Source organism: Lycium barbarum, chromosome 4, assembly GCF_019175385.1.
Source record: "Lycium barbarum isolate Lr01 chromosome 4, ASM1917538v2, whole genome shotgun sequence".
Taxonomy (NCBI): domain Eukaryota; kingdom Viridiplantae; phylum Streptophyta; class Magnoliopsida; order Solanales; family Solanaceae; genus Lycium; species Lycium barbarum.
In genome coordinates, this window is record NC_083340.1 from 10,439,186 (window position 1) to 10,460,030 (window position 20,845).

General features: G+C 33.8%; 2 protein-coding genes and 1 pseudogene across 3 annotated transcripts; 1 reads left to right on the top strand and 2 right to left on the bottom strand.

Moving 5' to 3' along the window:
- The first annotated feature begins 4,914 nt into the window (after positions 1-4,914).
- LOC132635170 (uncharacterized) lies at positions 4,915-7,109 on the top strand. 2 transcript variants are annotated; one of them, XM_060351442.1, is made up of 2 exons: positions 4,915-5,393; positions 6,620-7,109. In XM_060351442.1, exons 1-2 carry the CDS (start codon positions 5,171-5,173, stop codon positions 6,793-6,795), a joined length of 399 nt encoding a protein of 132 aa, XP_060207425.1. In that variant the 5' UTR covers positions 4,915-5,170; the 3' UTR covers positions 6,796-7,109. The 2 variants fall into 2 exon arrangements, with proteins under 2 accessions (XP_060207425.1, XP_060207426.1); XM_060351443.1 differs by having other exon boundaries at positions 4,923-5,393; positions 6,623-7,109.
- On the bottom strand, positions 7,044-9,835 carry LOC132637140 (monooxygenase 2-like; annotated as a pseudogene).
- Positions 9,836-10,387: 552 nt separating this feature from the next.
- LOC132635169 (monooxygenase 2-like) lies at positions 10,388-13,475 on the bottom strand. Its single transcript, XM_060351441.1, has 6 exons — positions 13,029-13,475; positions 12,790-12,936; positions 12,367-12,432; positions 12,104-12,266; positions 11,686-11,914; positions 10,388-11,089 (listed from the first exon to the last, which is right to left on the bottom strand). Exons 1-6 carry the CDS (start codon positions 13,244-13,246, stop codon positions 10,566-10,568), a joined length of 1,347 nt encoding a protein of 448 aa, XP_060207424.1. The 5' UTR covers positions 13,247-13,475; the 3' UTR covers positions 10,388-10,565.
- Between the last annotated feature and the right edge of the window lie 7,370 nt (positions 13,476-20,845).

Here is a 20,845-nt window from a genome sequence, read left to right on the forward strand (position 1 = left end):
ATATGTTCTCGTGCGTACTCCTCTGTATTGTTCACCGCATCCCTCTCACTTACGGGCCGGGGCACGTTATATATATGATATGATGATATGATGACGGGGTGGTGGTCAGGATGGCATATGATGACTCTATTCACCGCGTCCCGCAAAAGAGGGCCGGGGCACGTTACATGCATATATGATACATGATATTGACATACATGATATATGATTTACCGCGTCCCTCATTGAGGGCCGGGGCACGTTATATGCATACATGATATATGATTCACCGCGTCCCTCACTGGAGGGCCGGGGCACGTTACATGCATATAAGATATATGACATTGGTATACATGATTTCATTCACCGCGTCCCTCACTAGAGGGCCGGGGCACATTATATGATATATGATATATGATGATGACATACATGATTTTCATTTCAAAGGGCAAGTGCTCTGATGTTTTAAAGGTTCATACTTGATTCTGGTAAATCTCTGTTTCAGCTATGGTTCTCTTTTCTGTATTCCATGCCTTACATGCTCAGTACATATTCCGTACTGACCCCCTTTTCTTCGGGGGTTGCGTTTCATGCCGCGCAGGTACACCCAGATGAGTAGAAGTCAATATAGAAGATGTTCCAGCGGCGTTGGCAAGCTCCACTTGCTCCTGGAGTGCTGCCGAGTCAGAGTATATGTGTTATGATTTCTGATAAATGTTAGAGACTTTGCAGACAGAGTCGTGGGTATTGGAAGTCTGTCTGTAAGCGGCTCCATCAGCCGATGTGTCATTTTGTGTTATGTTATAAAGTCCATGTGGTTACAGATTTTATTTGATTAAAGAAAAATGAAAAGAATATTCTGAAAGCATTTACTATGAATTTCATTTGTATTTGATTTAGAAGTCCAAAGAGATCATGTGTGTAATAGGAGTCTGCGGGTTCGCTCGACCCTAACTAAGGGTCGGGTGCCCATCGCACCTTGATCAAGATTAGGGTGTGACACCTTTGGGATGGGTAATGGTGTTAAATAATCTTTTCGGGGTCAAATGAGATAAGGAAGTTCATTAAAAATCCTGAAATTCGTCTAAGTCTGAGACAGTTTCAGTTATGCCCAGTTTTCGGGTATTTTTGTTGGGAATTTGAGCCAACTCAAAACATGAAAGTTGTAGGTATTTGAAATACCTTTCCAACCATTTATTATGTAGGACAAACGAAGGTCTGTACGAAAAGTTATGACCGATTTACTGAAGCTGTATAAAATGGAAATCCCGATTCTTGTAGGATTAGGTTTTAAAGCCCAAGCCTTTATAATAACTTATAAATACAACCAAAAAACGTCCAACGAGAGGGTTTTTCCACCAGAGCCATATATCATCTCTCTAAGGTGAGTTTTTTTTTACTCAAATCCCTAAGTTAGTTTCCTTAATTAATCACTAGATTAACACCGAATCATTATATGAAATCGATAGATTGTGGAAACTTCATTCAAGGTCAAATATGGGATGAAGCTTTGGGATTTCTTCAAAAAGGTAACACCCTCATACTTTTATGGACATATGGAATTATTATTATGTTTTAGACATGGGATAGTTGGTAGAATCATGAAATAGGATTGATTTAGATGCACTTTGTTAAAAACAAAACCCTAGTATTTTTGCTGTAGAATTTCCTCCGACTAGCCATATTAAATTGACGCTTCCCTCTTATCTAACCGTTGGATCGAACCCAAAATTTAACTGAGTGGTCCCAACATATAGGTCTTAAATGTGAACGGTGAAGATCGGATTTAAAGGTCTGTAGATGTGCGTTTCCAGCTATGAACAGTAGCTGCGAATTTGGTGAATATATATAGTTTACTGGTCATACAAACCTCAATTAGATGTAGAATGATTCTTTGAATCATGGAGCTTACGTTTGGAATATTTTAACGGGATTTAAGGTATGTATCTTTTGAACATACTCTTTCGATCGGTCTTTATGAACTCTTTGGTTGTGATTTGTATGTCTCTTTTAAAATCATTTTTGACTATAAAGGTGATTTGTATGTCTCCCTTTTAAAAACCTTATTTTGGATGTATGTCTCTTTAAAAATAAAATCCTTTTTGAATATAAAGGTAATTTATATGTCTCTTTTGCAAACTCTCTTGAAAGATTGATTCTTTATAAAAGCATGTTTTGAATGATATGATGAATTGGTTTTACACTCTTGAAATCTATTACATGTTTTGATTAATGGTTAATGTGCATGAGGGGACAAGCCCACATTAAACATAGAATGTATAAACCTTATAAGCTGCATGATATGATAAGTATTTGCAAGGCATTCTTTGAAATAAACATTCTTTCAGACTGGCATAATGAACTTGAAAACCCATTATTGACTTGGTTTCATCGAAAACTGGTTTTGTGTTTTGCCTTGCTATCCGGGAGGAAGAGTAGCCACTATGGATCCTAGTGTATTAATTGTCTTGCCATTCGGGAGGAAGAGTGGCCACTTCCGGGTTCGCTACCTGGGGTGTATTAATGGCCTTGCTATTCGGGAGGAAGAGTAGCCACCGTGAGTCCATATTCTGGTGTATTGTGCAGTGTTTAGGGAACCTCTACGGTCGTCCCTTCGATGTGATTGATTCTTGGGCCTGTATTGGTATGTGTGATATTCTTATTCTCTCATGGAATTGTTGTTGACAATCATGATCAATTTGAAAAACATAATTGAAAGGAATTGGGCCTCTGTGGGCGATTTTGATATCCACTTTTATTATGGAACTGGTATTTATGCCTGATTGATTTAAAGCATAAATGAAAACTGGGATTTTGAAATGGCTTTATAAACTGTTTAACAAATGATATTAAGAATCATAAAGTGGAATGACAGTTTTTATACTATCTTTTCAGAACTGATTTCTCTATGTATTATTATATTTTATTTTTATATTACTTGTTGTCCCCGAGGCACTCACTGAGTACGAAAGTACTCAGACATACCATTGTTGTTTTTTATGGTATGTTAGGTAACGGAGAAGAGCAGGTTCGTGATACCCTCGACGCTTAGGAGAACTTGCTGCTGCTGCTGTTGATTTGGTGAGCCCACATCCTTATTCGTGGGACACTTCTTGTTTCATTTATTATTCTAGATTTCCGGGCTGCGTCCCGAAGTTAGATGATTGTTGTGTCTCTTAGAAGCTCCATAGATATTTGTTAGAATTGTGGGTAGATTGTCAAAATCTCGTATGACTCAATGGGTGTTTGCCACGTTTATGACTATTTACTTATATTAGACTTCCGCTTATTTTATTACTTAATTGTGATCCTCATATATGTAGTTACTTATAACTTAGTTTAATTTAATAAGGAAAAATTATTAAAAAGGAACTTGATGTTACATTTATTTTATAAACTGTTGGAGGCGAGTATTGAACCTGGCGGGTTCAAGTGTTATTATTGTGTCGTTTAGGTTCTTCCGATATTGTTCATGACGTCGGATGCCGGTCACGTCTAGGGTGGGTTTTGGGGCGTGACACTAACTCTAGTTGAACCTCAACATAACTAACTATAGTCAGGCGTTTACTCAAAAAGCTTAATAAACCAAATACATACAAAAGCCTTTTTTAAAAGAAGTGTAGGTTTACAATATTTATATCGAGAAGACAAAGATTAAACAACCTAGGACTTAAGACATCTTCAGTATTGGGATGTGGTCCTTGGAGTTATTTAGTCTTGATCTTGAAAGCTCCGAGAAAACAGTGGCAGCTGCTTCAACAATGAGAATAATATGATTTGAAGTGCTAGGTCAAACAAATGCCAACATGTTAGAGCACGTGAGGATCATGTGATATAGATAGAGACGTTACAATGATCCTTGTCATTTACCCGACATGCAACTACTGTTCTGTTGTGGCTTTGCAAGTCAGAACAGTGCCACAGCTTTACAGTTGTCACGTCCGTACAGTGCCCAAGGGACCTGATCAAGGACCTAGTCCTTGGTGTATATGTCGATCATCAAAATTATGAAATGTTATAACTCATCAAACGCGTTCTAAAGTTATGTGGGTCCAGGTCCAAAATTGAATAATAGCATTAGTGGACTAGACTGTTACGTAAATCAGGTGCACATTATTGAGAATACTACTCAGTGTAGGAAGTACACCTGGTAGGTGGTGACCAATTTTCTTGATATATCCAACAATTTCTTGAAATCTCTTGGGTGATATTATTTGGAGCTGATATCTTGTTTAGAACACTGTTTGAGGGCTCAAAATTTAAGCACCAAATGTTGAAATCCCTTGGGTAATATTTATCATTTGGAGCTGAAATCTTGTTTCTTTTGAAAATCGTTATTATTGCGAGCTTGAAGAAGCGCTCTTGAAATTTAAATTTGAAGAGTGAACTTAAACTAAGTGGATGTTTTTATCAATCTATTTAGAAGAAGACAGATATTTGAGAGGCAAGAAATGTTTGAAGTTTAGGCATACATGTTCGAAATTAAGGGATAATTAAATGTACGGAGTTCAAAGTTATTTCAATTTCGATTACAACTTGCGAGTATGAACTTAATTTATTCCATCCAGTCCATTTTACTTATCATGTTTTTTTTTTCCAGGTTATGTAAGAATACTTAACTAAAAAATAATTTGACTAAATTATCCTTGTATTTTTTATATCAATTTAATATTACTCTCTTTTTTCACTACATTAATCTTTCTTCACATTTATTGAGTAAGGATAAATTGAAAACTAATAATTAATTATATCTTAATTTTTTAAAATGACAGTTATTTTGAAGGGACGTATTTAGAAATAACTTTAATATTATTTAATACATAAATTAGTTATACATATATTACAATGCATTATATTTAACACAACCAACCAAGCGATATTCAATTCTTATACATACCTACGGAACGTCCCCTTGTGTCACCAAAAGTGGCACGGAGGAGTACAAGTTCTGCATATTACTGTACGTTATGTAGGGCCGTCGGTGATAATTGTTTATATGTCCCACTTGAATTTAATTCCCTTTTTTCTATTAAGCTTTTGCATTTCCCACGTTGCCTGCTAGTATTACTACTGGTTGACAACTTCCCAAACCCGCGTAAACTAACAGTTTTTCTTCCAAATCTAAAACGCTCCATTTTTTTTTTCTTTTCATTTCCTTCACTTTCTGTAGTAGTTACACCAAAAATAGAAAATGTACCGTTCATCTAGTTCCACACGATTTTCTGATGAGTTCTTTACTCCTAATCTGAAATCAACAATTTCTAGTGAAACTGAAGAACTACCGACGTTTAATCCTCAATCACACGTGGCTAAAAAAGAGAGAAATCGTCTCAGATCTGCTGAAAATGCAATACATGTTATCCCTTTAATATTGGTGCTTTCTGCTATCATTTTGTGGGTTTTCTCTAGTCCTGGTAATTTTTACTTCTAAAACCCCCCTAATTCTCAGTATTGTTGTTTTTGCCTCAGCTAAATATGTTTAAGGTTCCCCTATTTTTTATTTTTTTTTGTGATGTGTAGTAGATGTGGTTTTATTTCATGTATACTTGAATTTTTGCTGACCCATTTGGTTATACTTTGGTTTTTTTGACTCTGTAATATCAGCAATTTGAAGTATTGAATCATGTGGAAATTGGATGTTGAATTGGTAAATGGCATTTTTTTTTTTTTTTGGTATTTCTTGAGTTGAGTTTGTGTAAAGTTGGATTCATCAATAGGATATGTGAAAAGATAATTGCTGTTTTTGTTGATTTTTTTCTCTGTTGCTGATCCTTTTCTAAAGAGAGATTGGAAAGAATCAGATCATTTTCTTGTGGAAAAGATAATACAACTTGCATTTTTATTTTATTTTATGTTTTTTTTAGTAGTAGCCTAGTAGGTACATAAATGCACTTTTAATTTATGGGTTCTCTGTTGTCTGTATTTAAGATGAAATTGGAGTTTAGTGGATGTTTTTTTTTTTTTCTTTTGCCCCATATTGAACCTTTGACTAGATTCCTTGTTTTCTGTTTGCTAATGTGTTAACAAGAGTATTTCATCAGAAGGCAATACTGTTCTCATAACTTTTGTGTGACTTAAATGATCATGAAATTGACTAGAAATAATTATACATGTATTGAAATTGAGAAGTATCTGAGCAATAATCATCATTTCCATACATTGTTTAGGAAATTTGACATTGAACTATTAAGACAGAATCTGTTTGAAAATTTTCCAGAATAACTTTCTGTCAACATGCCTGTTTGTGATATTAGTCTTGATAAATTAGCTGTGAGGTGCATCAGACATTTTTATTGTTGTTTGGTCTTTGAGTATTGGTACTTAGGCAACAGAAATGATGGTTCTTTTTTCTCAAAATTGTTGTTGGGCTAAAGGAGTTCATTCCTCTATGTCCATGCGGCTTGTACTCGCAGTAGTTGTTTTTTCTTCTCTTTTTTTGTGGGACGCGTTAATTTTGTTTCTCTTATCTTCATCAAGGGAGTCTATTCTTTATGGAGTGGCATTTTGTTGTATTGTGTTCTTCTAGTTGAGTCATCTCTAATTCTTTCCTAGTTTTATTGGGCCATAAAAGGTTAATATTATCTATGCCACTAGTATGTAACTGAATAAAACTGTTAAGACATATTTCTATCCCGCACAGCAGTTACTATGGTGAATAAAGCTGATTCAATTGTTGCCAGACTCAACGTTGCTGTAACTGAACCTGAAATCAGCGGAGGCAGTTCAAAGAGCAGTTTCACATCAAATCTGGAGGCAGAGGACATCGATGCAACTGATAATTCCATAGGTCAAGAAAATAACGAAGCTAAAGGATGACGGAATTTGGAGTTCCTGTTCTCATGTAAAATAGACATCATCAATCATGGTTCTAAAGTTAAATTAGTATAGTACACTGTATACAAGATATATAGGCGACATCCCGCTGGCAGCTTTTGGAAAAGATCAACAATCGTCTCGAAGCATAGCTATAAAAACAAGTGTTATTGTGAAAGTTTTACCTTTTGTATTCTACTGTTAGATGGTTATGTTAAAAAGCATATTCTGAATTCTGATACTGAAGTATAAATACAGCTATTAGCAAGTTCGTTGTTACGAAGAATGAATCATAAAACAAGATATGTTTACTTTTATACACTGTCTACTGTAATTTTTGGGAACTTTTATGTTCTATAAGCTATTGCTAAGTGGTTCTTCCCTGAAAAAATAATGTTTGTCTCTTCTAGTTTGCTCAAATTCATAATTGGCATGTCTCGTCATTGTTCCGGGCCTAAGCAGCTTAGGAAGAATGATGTTATTTCTAATTGAACATATCAGTTTATTCTCGGACTGCAGCACGCGATTTGCCATCACTGTTAGTGGAAAGACACATTGCCATCTTTCACTTCCATTTGCATTGAACGCATCTTCCGCAGAAATATTCTGACTTCATTGCTTCTGCTAGCTTTTCTGTCAAAACTATCGAATCTTCCAATGCATAACAAGCATCTTGACCCATATTGGGTGTAATTGGATGCCATGCAGCTCCAACAAGCAGTGTCCTTCCAGTAGATGATGGAGGACCTATTAGTGACCAAAGCCATCGGTCGTAAAGGGGATTTCTCGTTAATGTGTCGTCTGGTGTAAGATTAATCAGGTTTAACATGTCTGCGACTGGCCAATCTCTAACGCGCTCTTTAGCTTGCTGTTTCAAAATTGATGGATCAGTGATCCTTGGACCTGCCAAGAGATGCAAAAGTTAGAAGGGTGTTAACAGAAAAGTTCCAGCCCACAAGTGAGTCTCTATTGTTACACCTGGTGCCACATGGGAAATATTTGCTGTCAATAACAGGGAGTAACAACCCCACATGAAACAGAACAAAAGCTAGAACTCTATCATATGCACATGAGGCATATTCACCCCTAATTCTTTTGGCACATTGGTGGAATAATAAGTTCTGAGATTTAAAGTTTAAACTCCGCGCTTCTGAGCTTTTCGATTTACTGTCATTGAAGGGTTTAATAGTCACATTTTGCATAGACATCCGGTGGCCAATAGGTCATAGAATCAATTAAGGTGTCAAAATGAAAAATATTGACAAGTTTAGCTGGGGATGTCTATGTATTCTGGCATTAATATTACCGTACCCTCACCAACAGGGTGGAAGTCCAGGTAGCCAACCAACCTGGCTACCATGATTCCCTGTCTACTGAAATATGATTATAACATTGTAGTTGTTACTGTAAATGTGACAAGCAGTACCTTATGATTAATGCAGAGATGAAGAACTAGACCTGATAGATTTAATGAAGCATATACCTGGAGATGAGATGTTGCACATGACAAACCAATAGACCTTGGTTTTAGAAGCAGGAACATATCCAGCACGTAATCCTCTTCCATAAGTGTAGTTTACTATTGGTTCAAATGGCTGTCCTTCAGGGAAATATCCTAGGCCTCGAAAGGCGATATGCCCTGCATACTTAGGCTGTCAAAATCCCATCCACTTAGCCGTTGGTGACCAGACACTATCACAAGCAATCACCACCTGTGGACAGAATTATAGATATAATTTAAGGAAATAAAAGCGCACCCTATCTAACAACTTAAGCTTCTAGATGACATGATCGCACGATTCAATATGGTATTACAGAAGACGGCACAACAAAGAATTTTTCACGTGCTTGCCTAGGAAAAAAGAACAGGTCCACGCGTGAGGGATTGAAGTTGCAGATTGGCATGCAGATTTACCTCAGCAGATAATCGAGTTCCATCTTGAAGTTGCAATAATGTACTACCATTTTCACTTGTTTCAATCTTTGACAACTTTAGGGAAAAAGAAATAGCATCTGGTGGTAGCTTACTTGCTAGTGTTTCAAGTAAAATTCTCCTCTCCACTGCCCTTAGTTCTTGGCTGTTCCATTAATTTCATGGGATCAGCAGAAGAAGAGTAAGAGTGGAAATTGTAAATTACCTTTAAAAAGCACATCAATTGGAAAGGACGATCACTGTCACCGTTTTCCTCATCTTTGAATTCGAGGGCACTTAACACCTCTCCATCATCTGATTTTATTACTATCCTGCAAAGTTTATGACATCAACAAAAATCCAGGACTTCCTTTAAAATTGGAATATTTCAAATCTGATAATCATGCCAAGCAGAAGTCACAACAACATCAAACGTGAAACTTCGAAACCCATTTAGCGATGGAATTGGAAACTCTAACAAGGAGATTAAAAAAAAAAATTCTCTTTATGTATTTTAAAAGTTCATCAGTCATATGTATAGTTCGAGTTGCAAGCAATTTGTGCTACACATTCATTTGTCTGAGCCATGCGATCAACCAATTCTTGATATATTTAACTAAATAAATAAGCAATGGATTTGGCTAAAACAGAAGAGTTGTACTAACATATCCTTTAATTTCAAGAAATTGACTCCTAAGTTCATCACCAACTCCAATAGCACAAGTGCCTTCCATCCATTTTTAGAAAGTGTTATTGAGCTTCCTTCAGTTCTCAAGGATTCAGCCTGTTCAAGCACCAAGCTTCTAATACCAAGCCTAAATAACAACAAATTACAATCATTAAAATTCACAAGAAGAAAAAAAAAACAATAACTTTCTGTCGACACGCCTGTTTGTGATACTGCAAGGTGCATCAGACAATTCAGTGCTGTTTGGTTTTTGAGTATTGGTACTTAGGCAAATGTTTCCTCTATTGATCTTCTGTTGGGTTAGATTTTTGTTCTTTTTCTCCAAATTGTGATTGGGGAAGAGGAGTTCATTCCTGTATGTCCATGATGCTCGTACTCAAGTTGATAATTCTTCTCTTTTACTTTTTTGAAGGCGCGTCAAGTTTCTTTCTTTCATCTTTCATCGCGGGAGTCTATTCTTTTATAGTATTTGTTGTATTTTGACCTCTAGTTGAGTTCTTCCCAGTTTAATGGGTCGTAGGAGGTTAATGTTATTTATGCCACCAGTATATTGTATGAGAAAAATAGCTTATAACTATCAGTTCGCTGTTGAAGACATATTTTTATCCGGCACAGCAGTTACTATGGTGAATAAAGCTGATTCAATTATTGCCAGAGTCAACATTGCTGTGAATCAACCTGAAATCAACGGAGGCAGTTCAAAGAGCAGTTTCACATCAAGTCTGGAGTCAGAGGACGTCGATGCAACTGATAGTTTCATAGATCAAGAAAATAATGAAGCTAAAGAATGACGAACTTTGAAGTTCCAATGTTCATCTAGAATAGACATCATCAATCATGGTTCTTATGTTAAATTAGTAAAATGTATACAACATATATAGGTGACATCCAGCTGGCAGCTTTTGGAAAAGATTAACAATCGTCCCAAAGCATAGCTATAAAAGGAAGTGTTATAGTGAAAGTTTTCCCTTTTGTACTCTACTATTAGATAGTCATGTTAAAAAGCATATTCTGAATCCTGATACTGAAGTATAAATACAGCTATTAGCAGGTTCGTTGTTACAAAGAATGAATCACAAAACAGGATATGTTTACTTCAATACACTGTCAACTGTAATTTTTGGGAACTTCTATTTTCTTTAAGCTATTGCTAAGTGTTTCCTTCCTGAGAAACTAATGTTTGTCTCTTTTACTTTGCTCAAATTCATAATTGGCATGTCTCGTCATTGTTTCGGGCTTAAGCAGCTTAGGCACAATGATGTTGTTTCTAACAGAACATATGAGTTTATTCTCGGACTGCAGCAGTGCTCCGACGCGATTTGCCATTACTGTTAATGGAAAGACACGTCGCCATCTTTCACTTCCATATGCTTTGAATGCCTCCTCCACAGAAATATTCTTTGAATTCATTGCTTCTGCTAGCTTTTCTGTCAAAACTACCGAATCTTCCAATGCGCAACAAGCACCCTGACCCATGTTGGGTGTCATCGGATGCCATGCATCTCCAACAAGCACGGTCTTTCCACTAGAAGGCGGAGGACTAATTAAGGGCCAAAGCCATCGGTCATAAAGGGGATTTCTCGTTAATGTGTCATTTGGTGTAAGATTAATCAGGTTTAACATGTCCGCCACAGGCCAATCTCTAACGAGTTCTTCAGCTTGCTGTCTCAAAATTGATGGATCTGTGATCCTTGGACCTGCCAAAGAGATGCAAAAGTTAGAAGGGTGTTAACAGAAAAGTTCCAGCCCTCAAGTGAGTCTCTATTGTTACAACTGGCACCACATGGGAAAAATTTGCTGTCAATACATGGAATAACAATCCCACACGAAGTAGAATAAAAGATGGAAGACTATCATATGCACATTCACCCCTAATTCTTTGGCACATTGGTGGAATAATGAGTTCGAGATTTAAAGTTTAAACTCCACGCTTCTGAGCTTTTCGATTTACTGTCATTGAAGGGTTTAATAGACACATTTTGCACAGACATCCAGTGGCCAATAGGTCATACAATCAACTAAGGTGTCAGAGTGAAAAATATTGACAAGTTTCTCTGGGGATGTCTGTCCATTCTGCCATTAATATTATCGAATCCTCACCAACAAGGGGGAAGTTCAGGTAGCCAACCAACTAGGCTACCATGATTCCCCTATCTACTGAAATATGATTAAAACATTTTACCGGATAATATAAATGTGATCGAAGGACAATTACCTTACGATTAATGACAAGTACCTTACGATTAATGCAGAGATGAAAAACTTGACCTAATAGCTTTAATGAAGCATATACCTGGAGATGAGCTGTTGCACAAGACAAACCAATAGACCTTGGTTTTAGAAGCAGGAACATATCCAGTACGTAATCCTCTTCCATAAGTGTAGTTTACTTTTGGTTCATATGGCTGTCCTTCAGGGAAATATCCTAGGCCTCGAAAGGCGATATGCCCTGCATACTTAGGCTGTCGAAATCCCATCCACTTAGCCGTTGGTGACCAGACACCATCACAAGCGATCACCACCTGTGAACAACATTAAAGAAATAATTTAAACAAATAAAGCACACCCTATCTAACAACTTAAGCTTCTAGATGAAATGATCACACAATTCAGTATGGTATTAGAGAAGACGCAGAACGAAGAATTTTCATGTGCTTGCCCAATAAAGAAGAATCAGGTCCACACGTGAGGGATTGAAGTTGCAGATTTACCTCAGCAGATAATCGAGTTCCATCCTGAAGTTGCAATAATGTATTACCATTTTCACTTGTTTCAATCTTTGACAACTCTGAGGAATAAGAAATAGCATCTGGTGGTAGCTTACTTGCTAGTGTTTCAAGTAAAACTCTCCTCTCCACCACCCTTAGTTCTTGGCTGTTCCATTAATTCCATGGGATCAGTAGAAGAAGACTAAGAGTTGCAATGGTAAATTACCTTAAAAAACACATAAATTAGAAAGAGCCATCAACATTACCTTTTGTCCTCATCTTTGAACCCAAAGGAGTTTAACACCTTTCCTTCATCTGATTTTATTACTATCCTGCAAAGTTTATAATATCAACAAAAAGTCCAGGATTTGCAATTGGAACATTTCAAATCTGATAATCATGCAAAGCAAAGCAGAAGTCACAATCAACATCAAACTTAAGAAACTTCGAAACACATTTCGTGGTGGAGTTGGAAACTCTAACAAGGAGATTCAAAAAAATTCTCTTTGCTGACTTCTATAGATATGTATTTTAAAAATTGTCAGTCATATATATATAGAGTTCGAGTTGAAAGCAATTTGTGCTACACATACATTTGTCTTAGCCATGCGATCAACCAATTCTTGATATATTTGACTAAACAAATAAGCAATGGATTTGGCTGAAACAGAAGAGTTGTACTAACATACCCTTGAATTTCAAGAAATTTACTCCTAAGTTCATCACCAACTCCAATAGCATCAAGTGCCTTCCATCCATTTTTAGAAAGTGTTATTGAGCTTCCTTCAGTTCTCAAGGACTCAGCCCGCTCAAGCACCAAGCTTCTAATACCAAACCTAAATAACAACAAATCACAATTATTAAAATTCACAACAACAAAAAAAAAGAAACAATTACTTTGGCTGTAAATTAAGTTAGTGATTTCAACCTCTGAAGTGAAACAGCAGAAGCAAGGCCAGCAATTCCTGCCCCAACTATTACAATATTTTCTTTTCTATCATTAGCTTTAGCATTTACAGTTGAAACACTAGACATGTATCTGGCTCCAACTCTGGGAATTAAAGACATTCTTCTTTGGACATAAGTATATATGTTAGAGGAAGAAAAAGACTTGGTATGCTGTAGAATCGAGAAGATTAAAGCCATGGTCACTTGTTGGGGACAAGAAAGACCAATGGGGGAAACGAAATTAAGAGGGATATATGTTCATGGGAAGATTAAGTATGGACATATATATATAGAGTGAGTGAAAATTCATCATTAGGTGTTTATGGACACTGGTGTCATCCGTCGCTGCTTCGCAAAAATAATTTTCATAGATGGGTAAATAATACTCTCCACGTTTAAGAAGAATAATACTATTTCGAGTTTCTTATTAGTTCGTATGAGAAAAAGGACATTTTCATTCCTCAATCAGAAACTTTCATGGCCAGATAAATATTATGGCATGTCTAAGACCACATATTTTAAGTCTTATAATCACACATATGTCATTTTTTTATAAAAAAAATTCGTGTCGAGTTAAACTATGCTATATAAATAAAACAGGTGGAGTATCATTTGAAAGATTTCCACCCAAATCACAGTAAGTTGACACCATAATTAAATAAGTAATATAAGAATATTTCCTTCATCCACTTTCAATTGTCTACTCTATTAAAAATAAATATCTACTTTTATTTGTCCTATATAAAAAATCAAGATAGAATTTATTACTTAGTTCTTAATATACCCTTATTATTAACGGAGGGAGTGTATTAATCTGTAACTAATAATTCCAAGATAGCGAAAGTTCGCCGTTTCGGCCATAGGCTATTTTTTCACGTTCAAGTTGGACCCGTAAGCTAACACAAATATCTGGAAATTAAACTAATGAAAATTTGACAAGTACATAAAGCTGATTAGTTGATGGGAGACACTTTTTGCTGTATTTATAAAGGCAAGAGGAGTTGGAACTTTCATGTGTTTCTGAAAATTAGAAAAGTTCAACGAATGTTGATTGCCTTCCTGTATTATGTTTTGTCGTCGACTGTTCTTATTTGACTTCTCAATACTTTCATCTTGGAAAAGTCAATGACATTGAGAATAGAATTTTAAAAAGTTAAAGACGCCGTAATTGAAAACATGAATGAAAAATCAAACGGTCCCTCTATATCAAATTATCTATCGTGATTACTAAAAATAATTATCTCAAAATTATTTATCTTTTTTGAAGTTCAAGACGTATTAATTAAAAAAAAATCTCTATTTAACCCTTAATAGAATTTTGTGATTAATCGAGAAGACATATAAATAGAATAAACATTTAATGGAGAGAGATTATAGTTTAGACATAAATAAGAGTAAAGTAGGTCAATTAACCTCCTAATCAATATTTCTTAAGGGCATATAAAATAAAAAAGGAACAGAAAAGTTGAGACGAAGGGAGTAATATAGTTACAAATTACGTGAGTTTACTTTTTAAAAAACAAAAACTTTATTCTAATAACTATTTAGAAGAGTGAGTGAGCACTTTTTCGTCGTCCACCCACCACTTTTTCGTCATTCACAAAAAAAAATTGTGGCTAATATATTTTAAACAACTACTAATATTTTTTAAAAAAAGTGAAACCCACCACATTCAAACTAACGGGAAAAAAAAAGTGGATCCCATATTAACAAAATCAAGCAATATTAAAAAAAAAAAAGTGAATCCCATATTAAAAAAACAAACAATGTTAAACAAAAAAAGTGCTTAGAAAATCAAACAATTAAATCAATAATGATGGATTCATTGCCACATGCGTATCAACCCATTAGAGGGAGCAAATGAAATTATTGTACAGCAACATACTTAAAATACAAAAATGCTTAGAAAATCAAACAATTAAATCAATAATGATGGATCTATTGTCACATACGTATCAACCCATTAGTAGGAGCAAATGACATTATTGTACAGCAACATACTTAAAATACTTATATATATATCCGCTTTCTAATTTTTGAAAAAAAAATGTGGGCCCATATAGCCTGATGGATTCATTGCCACATGCGTGTCAACCCATTAGAGGGAGCAAATGGAATTATTGTACAGCAACATACTTAAAATACAAAAGTGCTTAGAAAATCAAACAATTAAATCAATAATGATGGATTTATTGTCACATGCATATCAACCCATTAGTGGGAGCAAATGAAATTATTGTACAGCAGCATACTTAAAATACTTAAAAAAAAAGTGCGGTCCCCATATTAAACACCAACCAATTAAGCATTTAAAAAAAAAAGTGTGATCCCCGTATTAAACACCAACCAATATTAAAAATTTTTAAAAGAAGTAAATAAAGTGGAACCCACCATCTCCAAACTCACGGGGAAAAGAAAAAAGCTGGACTCCATATTAACAAAATCAAGCAATATAAAAAAAAAAGTGAATCACATATTAAAAAAACAAACAATGTAAAAAAAAAGAGTGCAGACTTTGTATTCGTAGCAAACACTAATATAATAAAGTTTTAGATATGGAGCACAAACTACAATGTTATATTAATCGTGTTTTGAACATAGTATCTCATATTGACAAAATCAAGTAATATAAAAAAAAAAAAAGTGAATCTCATACTAAAAAAACAAACAATGTCAAAAAAAAGTGCAGACTTTGTATTCATAGCAAACACTAATATAATAAAGTTTTAGATACGGAGCACGAACCATAATGTTATATTAATCGTGTTTTGAACATAGTGTGTGTGTATATATATATATATATATATATATATATATTATATGCATAAAAATAGTGCAAATTAATAATTTCCAAAAAGGTGGGCTCCATACTAAACAACACCAAGCAATATAAAAAAAAATTATATAAAGCATGGGTTTAGACCCATGCTTCGTCGTCCGTTGTCCCTTAAAAAAAAAAGGGGCGGGGGTGGGGCCTATACTAAATAACACCGAGTAAGAAAAAAAATGGAACTCACCATCTCCAAACTCATGGGAAAAAAAAATGGACCCCATATTATCAAAATCAAGCAATATCAAAAAAAAAAAAAGTGAACCCCATATTAAAAAAAAATATAATGTTAAAAAAAAAGTGCAGACTTTATATTCGTAGCAAACACTAATATAATAAAGTTTTAGATACGGAGCACAAACTACAATGTTATAGTAATCGTGTTTTGAACATAGTATATGTATATATATTATATGCATAAAAATAGTACAAACTAATAATGTCCAAAAAAAAAAGTGAACCCCATACTAAACGACATCAAGCAATATAAAAAAAAATGGATCTCACCATCTCCAAACTCATGGTAAAAAAAAGTGGACCCCATATTAACAAAATCAAGTAATATCAAAAAAAAAAAAGTGAACCCCTTATTAAAAAATATAATGTAAAAAAAAAGTGCAGACTTTGTATTCGTAGTAAACACTAATATAATAAAGTTTTAGATACAGAGTACAAACTATAATGTTATATTAATCGTGTTTTGAACATAGTATATATATATGCATAAAAATAGTGCAAATTAATAATGTCCAAAAAAAAAAAGTGCACCCCCTATTAAAAAATCAAACAATATTCATGTAATTTTCAATGTATCTCACTAAGTCAATAATGATGAATTCATTACCACGTGTGTGTCAATCCATGAAATTGCTTTTCTTCAAAAGGTTAAGTAGTCAAACCATACAATTTTTTTTTTTATATTAGCCTGAGATCTAATCTAGATATTAAACTGTTGTATTCGCTATTCCGCCATGTCATTTATTTGTTATGTTTACTACATAAATATACTTAAAATATTTATATTTTAAAATAAGATAGAATTTAATTACTTTTTTATTTTTATTCTTACTCTAATAAATGTGAAAAGAAATTAATGTCGTAAAAAAAAAAATACCAAACGCAGATCAAATAATGAATAAGGTAAATTAGTCAATTATAATTCTAATCGACGTTTTCTTAAAAAACCAAGCAAAAGACAACATGACAAGTAAAATGAGCTAACCGAGAACATTTACTAAAAATTAAAAACTAGTATTTCTTCGTTTAAATAAAAAATCAATTTCTACTTTGTTTTGTTTTAAACATATAAAATTAATTTAATAATTTGAATTAGAATTGTCCAAATCAAAATTTGATAAAAAAATAATAAGTATTTTACACCTTTAAATTAATCGAATTAAAATTAAAAGTATCAACTGATGCTTAAATGCTATTGTTTTATCTCAAAGAGAAGAAAATAGTTTCCTTTTAAACAAGTCTTCTCTTTTAAAAAATATTAATAAATTTACCGATTTTGTGTTCATAGCAAACATTAATATAATAAAATTTTAAATACGGAGCACAAACTACAATGTTATATTAATCGTGTTTTGAATATAATATATATATATATATTAAAAAACAACTACATACACATAAATACACTATAATCTAAAGTGTTGGGCCCGTGCGCAACACGGGCATAGGCCATCTAGTATATGTTATACTCATTAGGGGAAAAAAAATTCAAGGATATTACTGTAAATGTAATTTATAGAGACTTTTTGTTCTCATTTTTTTTTTTCAGTTTCTACTTGACTTATAAATAGCACACATCATGGGCTCATGGCCTTTGATTTGTGCTATTGTGCATGCCATTGTAATTCACACCATGAGGTTTTTATATTTAAAACTTTAATTTGGTACAGAGCACCATGGCTTCCCAAACTATTTTTTCCACTCGGACTTCTTCAACTCAAGTCATCTTCTTTCAATCTTTTTGGGACTTCCAAATTCTCCTCCAACTATTGCAAACACCAAACATTTTGTATTTATTGAGTTGACATATCTTAATATTCTTACTAGAAGAAGTTTTTTCTTATTGTTCTAATAAAGCTACAAATTTCTTCCCTTGGTTGATGACTCTATTCCAGTCCCATCATCAACTCATGATGAGTATCACTTGTGGATTCAAGTGACACTATAATTCTCATTTGTATTAACGCAGCACTCTTTCCTCCCGATTCTTGACTCACTTCTCAATTACGCTTGCGAAACTTTCAAGCATGCATGAGATGTTCTTGTGTCCTACTAGATCAGGTTTCATCCTTGTCAATTCATCTGAAATCAAAATTTCATAATGTTAAAAAAGATTCCCATTCATGGAGGATTATCTCCAGCATAGTCCCACCTTCTTATTGTAACTTTGTTTCTGGATTAAATGAGACAAGAACACTTTCATCTTTTTTAACATTGCATCTATTTTTACTTACTAAAAAAGTTATGCAACATATATGACGATTCCATTCTTCACACTGTTTTAGTTGCTTCGACTAAAGCACCACCCTCAACCGCATTCTTCAAATTATCTCATGTCAATCAATACCGTAAAGGAACACACAATAATTCCGTCATTGTAACTCAAACTGAGGTAAAGGTCGAAGTCAACACTCGTTCTCGCTCTAATTTTTCTAATCAATGAGCTGATTTTCGACCATATTTTCGCCTTTCCTCCCTGAGTGATGGAATTCTTGGGTGATCCTCTTTCACTTGGGCTAAACAATATCAAAAATGCTTCCACTTCAATTCTCTGGCTTTTGCAACTACTGATGCTATATAGATATAATTTATTTACGGGTTGGGTATTTATGTTCGCACTTCCATACTTACAATATGTGATAATATAGATGCCATCCGCTCGCAAATAATCCTGTCTTTCACTTCGGATCAAAACATGTCGCTTTAGACTATCATTTTATTTTTGAAAAGTTAGCTGGGGTGACTGTATTGTTTCTCATGTTCCCACCTCGCAACAACTTGCAGATGTTTTTACTAAAATCATTTGTTACAAAATTTAAGGAGTTTCTTGTCAATCTTCATGTTCGTTCCTCCACTTCAGATTGGGGGAGAGTGACAAGAATATTATTGTTAATACAATTAATAGAGAAATGTTGTAGTTAGTTTTTTTACTTTTGCAGGGTTTCATACTTGTACTAACTTATAAATAGCACATTTTATGTATCTAAAGCTTTACCTATAAAATGAAGCATACCATCAATCTAACTTCAGTTTCACCCGTCTTGTAATCTCCTCCATTCCCTTTTTCCCTATTTATTTTAGGGGGAAAAAGGTAATTCACCAAACATAAAGTATTTAAGGGAAATGGGTCAAAAATATCCCTTTACTTTTATAAATTGGATACTTTTGCTCCCCGTTACAAGTTTGGACCAAATCTGCCCCTCCCGTTACAAATTGGGGCCAAATGTACCTCTATCGTTAGCAAAGTATTCAAAAATATAGTCAAACCTCTTTATAATGATAGCATTTGTCCGAAAATTTCATGGCCGCTGAAGTGAGGTGTTGTTATGTATGTATACTGGCCTTTGATGTTTAGATCTCATTTAACTGTTATAAACAAAAGTACGCAAATAATTTTTTTTTGTACTTTTTATGTTACATATAAACGAAAATAATATACATGTTAAATTTAAAATCTCAATTGATTTTCATATCTCATTAATTAAAAATTAAAAATACGAATAAATTACTAATAAATCCATGTTGGACCATACCGATAAAGAATTAAAATCTAAGGAACATACTATTTAAAATTAATTGAAAATTTTAATATTTCCAGTTTGACGTAAGAATTCTAAAATTGTAGGTTGTTTCATAAATTTCAGTCTCTTACTGATAATATAAAGCTTGAATTGACGAAGAATTTTGTCAATATTTCAGCAAAAGGGAATTCAATAGCTTTCCCTTGAAGGCAGTCTAAGAGCTTAACGATTGACTCTTCTATCTCACCCTATGTAAGAACTGACTCTTAACAATAGCTTCTTATTTTTATACATAATAAGAATAATGGAAACAATGGATTTTATTAAAAATCTGATTTTTATTTTATTTTATAAAACCCTTTTTAAAAAATATATTCTCAAAAATTGGATTTTTTTAATTAAAAAAGCTGGAAAATAATTTTCTTTAATCTGGAAAACTGTAAAGTATTTTATTTAAAAAAGAATGTCCTAATGTTTTTTTTAAAGATCTGGATTAATTTTTAAAACATTCTGAAAAAACTGATTTAAAAAAAATAATTTTCCAGATTTTTAAATAAAAAAAATCCAATTTTTGAGATTTTTTTTAAGAACGGGTTTTATAAAATCAAAAAAAAATTCAGATTTCCAGATTTGTTTTTACAAAATCAATTTTCCAGATTGTTTTTAAAAAAATTATCACGTAGGCATCACATATAATAAGTTAAATGACATGTGGCGTTCATGTAACCCAATTGCAATGACTAAGCTTGCTTATGTGGGAATATGCTAGAAGTATAACGACTAAGCTTGCTTACGTGGGAATATGTTAAGAAGTATAACATTTAGAATTTTTTCTTGTCAAGTCTTAGAATAGATTGTAAAATTCACACACCAAAGAAACTGCTAAGAATTTATCTTTTATTAAGATTATTTACATTAAATTTATTTATCTGTTGATGGATCCAAATTAAGTTGGTTGCTGACTTTGTCCACTCTATCTTGAACTATTTCAAGCTCTTCTCGGTAATGGCACAGCATGAGTATTCTCTTTAGTAAGATATCGAATCAAATTTGAAATAGTACCCATGGACTCATGGTACTTGCTTATATTAGTCCGAATTACTGTGAGGGAACTTTTCATCTAAGAAAAGATACTACGGTCAAATCTCTCTATAATTCTCATTCGTTATAAGAGCATTTCACTATAACGGTCTGATTTTCTCCGAAACC